This window comes from Nyctereutes procyonoides, unplaced genomic scaffold (assembly GCF_905146905.1).
Source record: "Nyctereutes procyonoides isolate TBG_1078 unplaced genomic scaffold, NYPRO_anot_genome, whole genome shotgun sequence".
Lineage (NCBI taxonomy): Eukaryota > Metazoa > Chordata > Mammalia > Carnivora > Canidae > Nyctereutes > Nyctereutes procyonoides.
The window spans coordinates 30869548-30884590 of record NW_026575047.1 but is presented as its reverse complement, the minus strand read 5'-3'; the positions used below and the strand labels follow the sequence as shown (position 1 = coordinate 30884590).

Genomic DNA, 15043 nt, shown 5'->3' with positions numbered 1-15043 from the left:
GTTTATAGTTCTGGTAAAAAAGAAAAGGACCCAGGGAGAAGGTGCTGGTTACTCTAGGCGGGGTGAAAAGGCACCTCACTCTTCCCACCTGGTGTCAAGGACTTTCAGGGGCTTGTTCCGGGGCTGCTGCTCCAAGCAGCTCACAGCTGGGTTGCCAGCCACAGGCACAGTCATTGCACTCAGCACCAGGGAAGTGATGGCCTGCACAGCCAGGACGTTGATCTGGGTCCTCTCTGTGTCTTCCTGGAAGGAGAGCCCACACTTTTATCATGTCATGAATGGCTAGATGCCAGAAACCATATATGCCCCCACCTGCACACAGGACTGAAAGGCCATGGTCCTTGGGCTGCACGGTCTTATGGGGAAGAGCTGGAGGGCTACAGAGCGACATGCCTTCCCAGCAATGGTCCTGTTTTGTCTAAGCTCCCCGCAGCCTATGAGCATCTGTGACTTGTAATAAACCTGATGGACAATGTCTACCTTTCAAAGCACAGTCTCCTATTGGTACAGACCTCAAAATATAAATCAATTTTTAAGAAACTGCCCTTAAATTTCCTCATTAACTTTAGAATTTAAAATTAGGGTTCCTAATTGTCACCTGTGAGTTCTACACATGAGTTTAAAGACCCTTGATTTTTGATGTAGGTCTACTTCTTAAACTGACATTTCTACCAGTTTGGGCCTACCTTCCACCAGAATTAAGGACTTATATCCAACGGTTTTCAGTATCTCAGGCTTTGCCTTATCAGAGAACATGGTTTTTATTAATATAATGTACGTTAACATTCTAAGAAGCCAGATAAATCTCTGCAAAGCAGTGAACTGAACACAGGTACATACACAAACATGGCCTTTATAACATGCCTTTTCATTCTCATTCAACCTATACACTATACCTGAATACTGATAAAGAGAACTCAAACTTATTTTTAAGAAAGGGTGTAGCCCTACTGACCCTTAATGTGTGATACACCATGACAGAGCGTACTCTGGCCACCAGGAATCTAGGCCACTCAAACCGCGAGGGAATTTGCTCCTATTCTATGACATTAGCCTAGATATGAACTGACTACCCTAGTAAACACAGTTAAGATAAAAAAAAAAGAAGAAAGAAAGAAAGAAAGAAAGAAAGAAAGAAAGAAAGAAAGAAAGAAAAGAAAAGAAGAAAGAAAGAAAGAAAGAAAGAAAGAAAGAAAGAAAGAAAGAAAGAAAGAAAGAAAGAGAGAGAGAGAGAAAGAGCTTGCTGCCCTTTATTGCCCACTAGGAACAATTCACAAGCTGCCATGACTGCCCATGTGCCAAAAAGTGGACACACAGGCCTGCACGTGGCCTTACTTCCAGTGGGCTCTCTTCCTGCTCCATCACAAGAGGCTGAGTCACCAGGACACCAAGGAGGGTGGCCCACGTTTCCTCAAACTGGGTGCGGCTGGTCCATCCTAGGAATGCAAACGGTACGTGAGACAAGGTCACCTGCTCCCCAAACTTCTTGATGTAAAGTGGTAGCTGGGCAATACAGCTGCAGCTGGAACAGGCCCCGCCCCCAGGGCCATGTACAGCAGTCCTGAGACGCAGCCACACTGCCAGGTACACTGCACCAGCAAGGACACTGAAGCACACATGTATGAGGCCACACGACAGGCAAGTGGCACCCTCTCCATCCCCTACTGCAGAGATGCAGTGAGGCGAAGGGATGTTTAAGCAGCAGGCCACATTTGAGTGGGTCAGAGTCGCTCCTGCCCTGCTCACCAGAGGGCTCATGGGTCTTCCTCAAAAACAAACCAGTGCATTGCACACAAGCGTGTGCAGACACCAGACCACTGGACTGCACACCCTGAGTAGGTGAAATGTGTGCTCCATGAATTCTATCTCAGGAAGGCTGTTAAAAATAGAGAAGTTAAAGCAATGGGTTCTCTGACTCTGTCTAGAAGAATAGCAGATCCAAAAAGGATATAACCTAGCCAGGGCACTAGCATCTGGGGAACATGCATCTAGTGGGTTGACCTCAAGCAATGTCTTCACCAGCGGCCCTCAAGGTGTGGGATGAGCACTTGCTTCTCAGGGTCGCACTTCCTATTGCCATGGGTGATCTGCGTGCGAGGTGGAGGTGGCCAGGCCACTTCCATTAGGGTCACAAGTGACAGGAAGGGGATGTCAAGGGCAGGAAAACCAGAGCAAATTTCAGGATTAAATGCAGACAGACCTAGTCAAGTGGGCAAACATACAGATGGATGTTTACACAATTCATTTTGGGGAAAAGAATGAAGACAAAGGCAAGAATGTGAAGGCAGTATCAGGAAGACAGTGGAGCTGTCAAGGGTCCCTCTTGCACGTCTGAGTGAGGATTCGAGCAGGAAGATGCCTAAGAAAGGAAATGATAGCACATAGGGGGTGGCCAGGAGACAGCCTCCTAACCACTGTCAAGGACAAGAAACAAAGCTTTCTGAGGCTGCTAGCCTTGGGTCACTGCAGAGACTGTCCACACCACACTGTGGACAGAGTAACAAACTTTCTGCTTCACTAAAGGGAAAAGTAAAGGCAACACGGCATAAGCTCCCTGAAGCTTCTGGGATCAAGATAAGCACAGACCCTGAGGAAACCTGAGCTGGCCAGGCATCACAGGGATGAAGGGCAGGCCCCACAGGCAGGCGAGGTGCCCAACACTTCGGGAAACATCGTAGCTGGACACAGCCACTCAGGACTTACCAAATACAACCCTGCCACCAGATCTGCAGCCATGCAATGAGGGCAAAAGGGCAACACACACCGTACTGCAGGAAGTGGACAACGCCTGATGCAAACTACCAACACTGCCACATATTGTGCAACTGTGTACCAGACGAATCTTGTGTGGTTTCTGAATCTGTACTGATGCTATGAAACCACAACACTGGGTGTCCTAGAGGCCAGGATGCCTGCCCCCACCGCCCAGAGGCCAGAGCTGTCTCACAGAAGAGTCTACTTTCCCCGCTCTAGTGCGCTGCTTCCGCCTCGCTGCAGCTGCAGAGTAATCTGCACCTGAGAAGGGAATCCTCGACCACACAAGAGCGCACGGATCTGGGCTGCACATGATCTATCACCAGGGTGCCTGTCCTAACTTCCAACAAGCCTGGTATATGAAGACTTGGGGTTAAGCCCCCCAACATCACACCAACCGGTGAGTATTTTTCACTGCAAGAGTTTGCATTTACTGCAGAATGTACTCACATAGGACCATGTCATACCCTACATCCCTTGTGGAATAAATAAGAACTAGGCGCTTTGAGGCCTAGTAATTCTGGAAGAGAAACAAGGATACCTAGTGCATTGATGCGGTAGATGAACTCTTTAAAGACTTCCTTTTCCTGGAGGAACTCCACTGGGATCTCAGGGAAGGCTGTGCCAAAGTCCCCTCCTGGCTCAGGCGACCATCCGAGTTTCCAAACCTGAGAAGATGAGAAAGAAATAGAGTGACCCCAGTCAAATCAGGACAGCTGCACTTTGAGGAAACCATGAAACAACCTTTCTCTCAGCATGGCCTCCTTCTGGAGGCCACATTCCTACTGACAGCTCACACAGACTGTCCCAAAAGCAAGTGCATCATCCTTCTGGGAGAACAGCTCCCATGCATCACCCGAGGATCTCCTGCCCCATTGTGGGCCTCCTGGGTCTCCTCTGACCTCCCACTTTCCCAACCTGCCTGCTCCCAAACTGGCCCAGCACCTTTCCCTCGCTGCTAGCACCCTAGGCTAGCAATTTATGAGTTGGGTTCTTGAAGGTCCGTGTTGGCAGCCCCTGGCCGTCAGAGGCAGGCAGGAGCACCCTTGCACACAAACAGCAGCTGGTGTGTTAGATGAAAACAGGCGTCATATGAAGTCAAGTTGCATTTAGAAATAGTCACGGGCAAGCAGGCACGTAAACTCAGTGAACAGAAGGCGGAGCTGAGGACCCGTCGCTGTCCTGGCAGCAGGAGCAGCCACCCTCCCAGCCAAGAGAACAGACCCCTCAGCTCCGCACTCCCCAAGCCCACCCACGGGGGCCTCAGAGACATGGCCAGCCCACCTCCACAGTTCCAGTGCCTCTCATTCAGCTTAGGAAGACACCAGGTCTCTCCCTCGCATCTCTGGGCTGCTTACTGCACCCTCCTCTCATAACACTGGCGCACACTGCTTCGTGCCCTTTGTGTTGTCGCGTCTCCTCCAGACACCTTGACTTCTAGGACAGCACCTTCCCAGGGTGGCTCCCCACTTCCCTCCAGGCAGCTGTCTCCAGACCTACACAGGGACTGAGGTGCCTCGGCAGCCGAGGCCGTGCCCTGCACACTGGCAACCCTGCTTCTCCAGCGGGCTCCACCTGGCTCTCTTCTCAGTGGGCATGGGGCTTCAGATGCGCTACAACCCGCTGCTCCACACCAGCCCCGGAACCCCAGGCTATGGTGGCTGCTGCCCCCAGTGAGCCCTACAGGTAAGCCAGCTCGGCCTCCTGTGGTGGCACCCTCTGCGCCCTGGTCTAAGGAGAACTGCTGCCTGGGTGCAACCTGCCCAGTGTCCCCCCTCACATACGTGCACAGAGGCCGTGCCCACTGGCAGGCACAGGTCTTTTCTAAGCTGAAACAAGCCCCCTTCCTCTTGGTCCCAGCTCTCACCTTGACCTCCAGCTGTGCTGTCAGGCCACCCACCAACCCTCAACCCACTCACACTAAGTCCTTCCAGTCCAAAGAATGAATAGTTAAAACTAATTCTGAGGACAATTTGGAATCAGAAGTTTCAAAAGTGGTCATGCCCAGACAGCTGAACAGTATCACACGGTACCTGGTATTACGGGCAAACAACTGAGGGGCACGGCATCCAGTCTACCACCAAACAGGGGAGATGAGTTACTTTCCAATCACATCCAACATCGAGTACCGACTAGTGGGAGATGAAATCTTACTTCTGGAGGTTTTCCCCCCATGTTGGAAAACCCAGCATTTTTATCAATGACTGCTAGACACCATGCCCCAGGAGACCAGACAGGTGCCAGGACCACACACAGCAAGCACGGAAAGAGGCTCTGGCCACCCCAGGGGAAGCAGGTGAGGGATGGGCTCCCGCTCTCACCCCTAGGAGCCCCCAGCCAGGGGCTGGTCTGCACATCTCATTATTTCTGTCCTTCTGCCAAGGAACCACCAGACTCACCAGCGGGGGGACACGCGTGTAGCTATTGACGAGGGGTAAGCGAGCCAGGCTGATGACGATGTTCCTCAGCACTGACGTGAGAAACGCTGGGGTGTTGCTGTTCCTCTTGTGCCCCAAGGCCAACACTGATGGCAAAGACTCCACCATTTCTGCCACCATCTGACAGGCTGTGGTGATATATGCTAGATCTAAACAAACACCAGGGTTCAGAGGTCTGTTCTGTCGAAACATATCCCAAACCCGCCACCTCTGCTCCTGATGTTCCTACCCCGAGGGAGAAGGCACCATCTTGCAACCAGTACTCAAACCACAAATGCAGGTGCTCACTGAAGGCCTGCAGATCTTACCTCCTATCTTACCTCCTTCCAATCTATCTAAACATGCAACCTTTTCCATGCTGGCCAGGACTGTTGTCTTGAACCTCCCACCTGCCTTGCACAATGTGACCAGCACCTAGGAGCAATCATGCTGTGCTCCTCTGTGCTCTGGTGTCCTGCTGCTCTCCTGGGACCTTCTGCTGCGCCCTGAGCTGGCGTGCAAAAAACCACATTATAAATCCCTGGCTCACTGTTTCCTGAGATCAGGGGTTCTCCTGGACTGCTGGTGGGATTCTGATAGGGTGCCAAGTCTCACCCTGGAACTCCTGAGAATGCTGAGGGGAACCCTGCAGCCGTAGAGAAGAGCCACAGCACCTTGAGGGCAGGGACTGTTTTCATTCACTTTGAGTCTGGCACAGAGTATGAGCCAGAACATTATTTGTTGAGCTGACAAATGTTTCAGGTTGTGCACAAATATAACCCATGGTTCATGAGATTTGGCAGACTAAGCAACTTCCTCATCTAGAGAGGGGATTCTTATTAGGCTTATGGAGTCAAGCCGCAAGCTAAAAGAAGTGGGGCTGCTTTTACTAATACTTTTTTTTTTTTTTAATATTTTAAAATAATTTGTTCTAACTCTCTGAAGAAAGTCCATGGTATTCTGATAGGGATTGCATTAAACGTGTAAATTGCCCTGGGTGACATTGACATTTTCACAATATTAATTCTGCCAATCCAGGAGCATGGAATATTTTTCCATCTCTTTGTGTCTTCCTCAATTTCTTTCAGAAGTGTTCTATAGTTTTTAGGGTATAGATCCTTTACCTCTTTGGTTAGGTATATTCCTAGGTATCTTATGCTTTTGGGTGCAATTGTAAATGGGATTGACTCCTTAATTCCTCTTTCTTCAGTCTCATTGTTAGGGTATAGAAATGCCACTGACTTCTGGGCATTGATTTTGTATCCTGCCACACTGCCAAATTGCTGTATGAGTTCTAGCAATCTTGGGGTGGAGTCTTTTGGGTTTTCTATGTAGAGTATCATGTCATCGGCAAAGAGGGAGAGTTTGACTTCTTCTTTGCCAATTCGAATGCCTTTAATGTCTTTTTGTTGTCTCACTGCTGAGGCTAGGACTTCTAGTACTATGTTGAATAGCAGTGGTGAGAGTGGACATCCCTGTCTTTTCCTCATCTTAGGGGAAAGGCTCCCAGTGCTTCCCTATTGAGAATTATATTTGTTGTGGGCTTTTCGTAGATGGCTTTTAAGATGTTGAGGAATGTTCCCTCTATCCCTACACTCTGAAGAGTTTTGATCAGGAATGGATGCTGTATTTTGTCAAATGCTTTCTCTGCATCTAATGAGAGGATCATATGGTTCTTGGTTTTTCTCTTGCTGATATAATGAATCACATTGATTGTTTTACAAGTGTTGAACCAGCCTTGTGTCCCGGGAATAAATCCTACTTGGTCATGGTGAATAATTTTCTTAATGTACTGTTGGATCCTATTGGCTAGTATCTTGTTGAGAATTTTTGCATCCATGTTCATCAGGGATATTGGTCTATAATTCTCCTTTTTGGTGGGGTCTTTGGTTTTGGAATTAAGGTGATGCTGGCCTCATAGAACTAATTTGGAAGTACTCCATCTCTTTCTATCTTTCCAAACAGCTTTAGTAGAATAGGTATGGTCTCTTCTTTAAACGTTTGATAGAGTTCCCCAGGGAAGCCATCTGGCCCTGGACTTTTGTGTCTTGGGAGGTTTTCGATGACTGCTTCAATTTCCTCCCTGGTTATTGGCCTGTTCAGGTTTTCTATTTCTTCCTGTTCCAGTTTTGGTAGTTTGTGGCTTTCCAGAAATGTGTCCATTTCTTCTAGATTGCCTAATTTATTGGCTTACAGCTGTTCATAATATATTTTTAAAATCGTTTGTATTTCCTTGGTGTTGGTAGTGATCTCTCCTTTCTCATTCATGATTTTATTAATTTGAGTCTTCTCTCTCTTCTTTTTAATAAGGCTGGCTAATGGTTTATCTATCTTATTAATTCTTTCAAAGAATCAACTCCTGGTTTTGTTGATCTCTTCAGAGAGTTAGAACAAATTATTTTAAGATTTGTGTGGAATCAGAAAAGACCCCAAATAGCCAGGGGAATTTTAAAAAAGAAAACCATAGCTGGGGGCATCACAATGCCAGATTTCAGGTTGTACTACAAAGCTGTGGTCATCAAGACAGTGTGGTACTAGCACAAAAACAGACACATAGATCAATGGAACAGAACAGAGAACCCAGAAGTGGACCCTCAACTTTATGGTCAACTAATATTCGATAAAGGAGGAAAGACTATCCACTGGAAGAAAGATAGTCTCTTCAGTAAATGATGCTGGGAAAACTGGACATCCACATGCAGAAGAATGAAACTAGACCACTCTCTTTCACCATACACAAAGATAAACTCAAAATGGATGAAAGATCTAAATGTGAGACAAGATTCCATCAAAATCCTAGAGAACACAGGCAACACCCTTTTTGAACTTGGCCACAGTAACTTCTCACAAGATACATCCACGAAGGCAAAAGAAACAAAAACAAAAATGAACTATTGGGACTTCATCAAGATAAGAAGCTTTTGCACAGCAAAGGATACAGTCAACAAAACTCAAAGACAACCTACAGAATGGGAGAAGATATTTGCAAATGACGTATCAGATAAAGGGCTAGTTTCCAAGATCTATAAAGAACTTATTAAACTCAACAGCAAAGAAACAAACAATCCAATCATGAAATGGACAAAAGACATGAACAGAAATCTCACAGAGGAAGACATAGACATGGCCAACATGCACATGAGAAAATGCTCCGCATCACTTGCCATCAGGGAAATACAAATCAAAACCACAATGAGATACCACCTCACACCAGTGAGAATGGGGAAAATTAACAAGGCAGGAAACCACAAATGTTGGAGAGGATGCGGAGAAAAGGGAACCCTCCTGCACTGTTGGTGGGAATGTGAACTGGTGCAGCCACTCTGGAAAACTGTGTGCAGGTTCCTCAAAGAGTTAAAAATAGATCTGCCCTACGACCCAGCAATTGCACTGCTGGGGATTTACCCCAAGGATACAGATGCAATGGAACGCCGGGACACCTGCACCCCGATGTTTCTAGCAGCCATGTCCACAATAGCCAAACTGTGGAAGGAGCCTCGGTGTCCATCGAAAGATGAATGGATAAAGAAGATGTGGTTTATGCATACAATGGAATATTACTCAGCCGTTAGAAATGACAAACACCCACCATTTGCTTTGACGTGGATAGAACTGGAGGGTATTATGCGGAGTGAAGTAAGTCAATCAGAGAAGGACAAATATTATATGGTCTCATTCATTTGGGGAATATAAATAATAGTGAAAGGGAATAGAGGGGAAGGGAGAAGAAATGGGTAGGAAATATCAGAAAGGGAGACAGAACATGAAGACTCCTAACTCTGGGAAACGAACTAGGGGTGGTGGAAAGGGAGGAGGGCGGGGGGTGGGGGTGACTAGTTGGCGGGCACTGAGGTGGGGGCATTTGACTGGATGAGCACTGGGTGTTATTCTGTATGTTGGCAAATTGAACACCAATAAAAAGTAAATTTATTATTAAAAAAAGATTTTATTTATTCATGATAGACAGAGAGAGAGAGAGAGAGAGAGAGAGAGAGAGAGAGAGAGAGAGAGGGGTAGAGACACAGGCAGAGGGAGAAGCAGGTTCCATGCCGGGAGCCGGATGCGGACTAGATCCCAGGACTCCAGGATCGCACCCTGGGCCAAAGGCAGGCACTAAACCACTGAGCCACCCAGGGATCCCCTACTAATACTTTTTTTAAGTAAACTCGGTGCCCAGGACTCAAACTCACAAAGCCAAGATCAAGAGTTGCATGCTCTCCCAACTGAGCCAGCCAGGAGCCCCTAATGGGCAATCTTTAAGAGGTTTCACCCTATCAAGGTGATAAAAAGAGCTAGCTTCTTCCTCTGGCCAGGATTAAACAAACCAGCCTAAATTGGGCTGTGGGGAATAAGCATAATCAATGTGAACTAAATAGGCTCCAGCCTGTGAGCCTGTCTGCTCTGACTCGACCCCCTGAAATGCCTGAACTATTTTCAGACGGATAGGAATTTAAGTTATGAGAAAAATTATGGTGATATTTGCTGGGCACTTATAACAAGAGTGGCACTTGTTCTGGGTGCTATCCATGGATGAATTTACTTAATCCTTCTACCAATCCAAGGCTAGTGCCCTGTACCTTCCCTGCAGAAGCACTGATGAGAACTCGCCATGGCCACTCAGCTAGAACGTGGCCAAGCAGGGAGGTGAGTATGTGTCTCCCTCATGGATCAACAAGAAACCATGAATGCATGAACTAAGGGTTGACAGACCACAGAGTTTCAAGGAGCTAGACTGTGTGTACCGAAGGACACTGTGTCTGAGGGTTACACACTCACAGGTGACACAGGGAATCACCTGCTGAAGATAAATGACAGGAAAATGTCATCCTTACCTGGTCTGTACAAATGCTGGCGAATGACAAAGCATGTATGTACTTGCTCTGAAAGAGTAAGGCTTCTGAAGCCACCAGAGCATGGCTAAGACTCTGGTATTCCAGAGCATTCCATAAAAAAGGCATTCAAGAACCGCCAGGTGGGCATGTGCTTCCCATCTTGTGGATGGGCTGCAGGTGGCACTCCAGCCACACCTTCTGGCTGAGGACACCCAGATGCCCCCCAGTGACAAGCAGTCACTCAGCCAAGTGCTTTCCTCCTGACCTGCCTCAGGACAAAGAACATGCAGAGCTATGGCACACGTCTAAGTCTAGAAGAAGTTCCGATGGATAGGATGTGGATGCTTTTTCTGTAGGAAGAGCAGTGACTTTCATTTAAACACCCACCCCCAGAGAAGGTCAAAACAGACACTCAGGTCGCTTGACGGTCACATGGGTATTTCCACGTATTTGTTTGTCACCCGGTAAACATTCTAGAGCATTTATGAAAGTGGGCACATGGAGGGAAGGCAGTCCCTGCCCTCAGGGAGTGCGGTGATAGCAGAGGAGCAGCTGTGAAAGGGGGGCATCAGGAGGGCTGCCTGAGAGTGACACCCCAGCCCAGTTTGGAGGGACCAAAGAAAGCTGGATGACTAGAGCCAGTGTGTTAGCAGGGGAAAGAGCACAGGTGAGGTGCTGTGCTCAAATTGCCCCCAAATCTAATCAACAGGATGCAGCTGCATTAAGTAAGCTTTCAGGTGTCTACACTTACCCCTTTAAAAGTCTCTTCATGAATTTCAAGCCCTCAAAAACACTGGGTAAAAAAAGAACGGCTCGAGACTTACTTTGTGTGTTTGGATCTACTTCGTCCACTCTGGCGGCCTTTGGCATGTTCACCCTCCTTTCTGGGCTAAGCAGCTGGTCCCCAGGCTGCACCACGACTGGAAGTCACAATAGAACAATTTCCAAACACTTTTACCATTCCTTTTTATTCAAAGTCTCACATTTATGGAGCCTTATAACATTTCAAGGAGACAGATGCAGCCAGAGGAGCTCTGGATTTCCAGGAGTCAGGTTTAGACAGACTCAGGGACAGGTCTCCAGGCTTGTCTGAAGCGCATGAGACTAGACGTCTATGCTGAGATTTCTACATCTGTCCACTGCCTGCTGTTTGGCACCTCTTGCCCTCAAGGTTTTTATCAGACAGCTCGTGATTCATTACTGCTAAAAGCATCACTGCAATTCCCCAAGAAGTCTGGCTTTGAAAAATTACTCCCCAGATCTCCGTTTTCAAGCTGACTACAAATGCACAGATGAAAACAATTTAAACAATGAAACTTCAAAACACCCTCTAACATGTAAACTATAATGTCTAATTTTTGAGAAACTCTGGCTAATGACCCTTGTTAAGGACACTGTCCCTTGAAAAGAATGTCACTTTTATTTTATAATACATTAATATTACAATGCATTATAGAAACAAGCATTTTGACTATAACAGAAAACAATCTTTTTAATGTAATCTATTAAATCTTATGGTCATTTGGGACTAAAAGCATGAAACAGTCAAGTAGGACCAGAGATCAAAGGGACATAAAATTAGGAGTATTTTTTATGAAAGTTAGAACGCCAAAATCTTAACAAAATGACTACAAAAGCAAATTCAAGTCCAATTCTAGTGCAGAATCCAAGCCACTGGAGATGAACACAAAGCCCATATTTTATCCACCAAGTAACCCCCAATTCCTTGCTTGGCACCTGGAAAACAGGTGGCACAAAATAAACGTCCGTGACTAGATCTGCAGAGCTGACTACTGATCCTGTGACAGAGGAGAGAAACCTGTTGTGGTCAAAGACTCACCGGCTTCTAGGATGAAGCGGACACAGTGAATGAGAGAGCAGGCGTGGGTCACCATCTCTGGGGAGGAGAGCACACTCCAGAGGCTGGGCAGTTGCAGAGCCAGGCAACAGCAGTCGAGGCCTGCCTGAAGGTCCAGACTCAGTGGGATCTGCTCGTGGATCAAATGCCATGCCAGGGCCTAAAGGGGAGGGTCAGCATTACAGAAGGATCAGACCCACTTCCTTCCTATCTCCAGGCTGCCAGGGAACTGTCCCAACAGTGAGAGGCTGGTGGGTCCTGACTACGCTTCCAGAGGGATGAGACCCTGTTGCCTACTCCCTTATATTCCAAGCTTGACCACCTACTCCCAAAACTGCCTGGGGCTTGCCTCTCTGCCAGAATGGCCACCCTGATTTCACTGTTCCTCCTTCCTTCGGCTCTGTGGGCTCCTCTAGAAATCCTTCCCTGCCACATGGTCTCTAGGCTAGGCTCCTCCTCAGGGCTTCCAGGGTGCAGGCAGGCTCTGCCTTGGTCACAGAGGCTGAATCTGAGAGCATGGGTCCAGGAGATGGCCAGGATTGGGTTCAAATGCCAATGGGTTATTTCTTAGTGGGTGAAACCTGGACAAGCCACCAAACCTCGCTAAGCCCTGCTTTCCTCATCTGTAAAATGGGAATAACAGAGTCCATCTTGCAGAATTATAGGAAGATCTGAATAAGAGGATGCATAGAATAATTTTGCCCTGCACATGGCAGTCATGGGACTGCTGCTGACAGTCATGACTATGTACTGTCACTGTATGTTTGCCTGCTAGCCTGCTCACCACCACACTGAGATGTCTGACTTGGCCCAGCTCCAAGCAGGTGCTTTTATTCATCACTTCATGAACGACTGCCCTCCTGACACTTATGAAGTGGCAGGTGGAGCTGGTGCTGAGACAGCCATGTCCTGCTTAGGCTGACAAACACAGCTTAGGCTCTCTGGCTGCAAGGATACAGGCTAGACTCTGCCAAAGTTGTATGGAAAGGTGACAAATGCACGATATGCACACATTTTGGGGGTGATTATAAGTGTTAACACAGGGTTTAATTTCTTATGGCTGAAACATCTAGGTTTGTTACTCAACTTAAAACAATAATTTTCCCAGATTATTTTTAGTTATCTAAAATTAGGATCCACACTACATTAGCAGTGCTTCCTTTTCCCTGGGAAAAAAAAATATTTAATGGATGTTAAGATCAAAGGCATCTTAGAATCAAGGAAAGAGATCCACACATAAGCACATAACTCCCTACACTATTTGGGAGATCCCTAAAAGGTTTCTGCTCATCCCTCCAATCATCCTTGCTTCTCCCTACCAGACCCTTCTCTGAGACCTGTGCCCTCGCCCCAGACACACACAGAGGGGAAACACTGTGGGTGGGAGCCCTGGTCCCAAGCCTGGCTCTCCAGAGCCTGCTCTAAAGTGGGGACAGGAAGTGCTATGCAGCCAATGTCATAAGGTACCTGTGAGAAACCCACACAGTCAGGGGTGTGAGTGTGCACAGGAAACTAAGAACAGATGTGGAACTTGACCACCTATAGTTCTTGTCCCTGGGAGGAGAGGACCCTGTCGGACCACACAGCTCCTGGGTTTCAGATGAAACTGCCTTCTTATTTTTCTAGTGACAGTCCTTCAGCACAGAAACACCAACTTCCCGAGCTGCCTCTTACCTCAAGGGTCATGACCACAAACTTCACAGTGTCCCTCTCCTTCTCAGGAGGTAGCTGCAAATGGCTGGGCAGTTTGGAGAACACCAGCAGGTATTGGGCTAGGGCCCGGGCCAGAGTGGTCAAGGACCGATACAACACGGCATCCCCTAGAACACAAGACTGGGGGTGAACGCAACTCTAGCAAGGGTTCATGACTTAGGAAAGGCAGTCAGGCCATTCTCTGAGAATCTGAAGGCACCTTCAGCTCAGAAATATATTTGCACACACCCAACTGTGTGTGACTCAGAATGCACCTTCTTCTGAGGTCTATTCCAGGGTTCCTCTGGGGTTAGGCCGGGGAACGGCAAAGGGGCAAACATGCCAAAAGACATCCAGAGCTAGGGTCCCTGGCACTGCCTCTCAGCCACCTCCGCATATGCTTTCTGTTTATTAGATCAACAGCATTTACTGCTCATCTTTACTCAGTGCAAAGCACAATATTGCCTCTGCAGCATTTTTTAAAAATAAAAGAAGTTTTTATTTTAAATACCAAATAGATCGTTCAACTTGCTCCAGTAGGCGGTGGGCTCCATAGGCAGGAATGGCTGGAACACATGATGGACAGCAGGGAGCTGCTGGACCAGGCTGGTCACGCGGTCCAGTGTCACTAGGCGAGCAGCTTCAAAAAGGGGACTCCTCTGGCCTCCGGAGATTTCGCGCATGCCCAGGCCCAGGCATGGAGCCAACAGACTTAAGTTGAATTCCTGAATCAGGATGTTAAAGGTTCAACAACTATTACACACTTTCAACCAGGCAAGAAAAACACAACTGAAGAAGGGATAATGCAAACATTTCTGAGAAAGCACAAAGGAGTATACCATAACAAAGTATTTTAAAGAATATTCTGTTTTCTGTAATAAATACCATATGCTACTTGAAGCACACTTCTGGTTTCTTGGGGGTACTTTAATATTAAGGAAAGATTTTAAATTTCTTTATGCTTTCAAATTTGTTTGAAATAAATTCAACATGTAATTTTTAATTGATAAAAATACAAAATGAAGCTGACACGGCACCTAAGAAATCCAGTGAAACACCAAACATTCACAAAGTTTGACAAGTTATGTTCAAACGCAGCTGAAATAAATCCAAGGAGCCACAACCGTGGTTGAAATACAGCCATTTCTTTGATACTGTATCAACTTGTGTTTTGCCAACTTCTAAAAACCATTTTTTTAGATGGTTTAGATGTTAAGGATTTTGGGGGGCCAATTTTCAGGCAGAATATTCATCTTGATTAGGTAACATTCAGAAAAGCATAGGTCATCATCAGTGACCAAAACTGAACCTTTCTGCTACAGCCAGAACCTTCAAAGCTATTAAAAGTTCAATTATTGAATTTGGAAAATTCGATAAAGATTTTTTTTAATTTTTTTTATTTTATTTAACTTTATTTATTCATTCATGAAGGGCACACAGAGAGGCAGAGATACAGGCAAAGGGAGAAGCAGGCTCCATGCAGGGAGCCC

General features: G+C 46.9%; 1 protein-coding gene across 1 annotated transcript in view; it reads right to left on the bottom strand.

The window, feature by feature from the left end:
- HTT (huntingtin) overlaps window positions 1-15043 on the bottom strand; it is a 152202-nt gene that overhangs the window by 16463 nt on the left and 120696 nt on the right. Inside the window, exons 48-55 of the mRNA XM_055326749.1 lie at window positions 14065-14278; window positions 13536-13681; window positions 11844-12021; window positions 10828-10923; window positions 5154-5341; window positions 3296-3422; window positions 1336-1436; window positions 89-243 (exon numbers count right to left, since the gene is read on the bottom strand). Coding sequence (XP_055182724.1) covers window positions 89-243; window positions 1336-1436; window positions 3296-3422; window positions 5154-5341; window positions 10828-10923; window positions 11844-12021; window positions 13536-13681; window positions 14065-14278 — 1205 coding nt within the window. The remainder of the gene's footprint in view (window positions 1-88; window positions 244-1335; window positions 1437-3295; window positions 3423-5153; window positions 5342-10827; window positions 10924-11843; window positions 12022-13535; window positions 13682-14064; window positions 14279-15043) is intronic.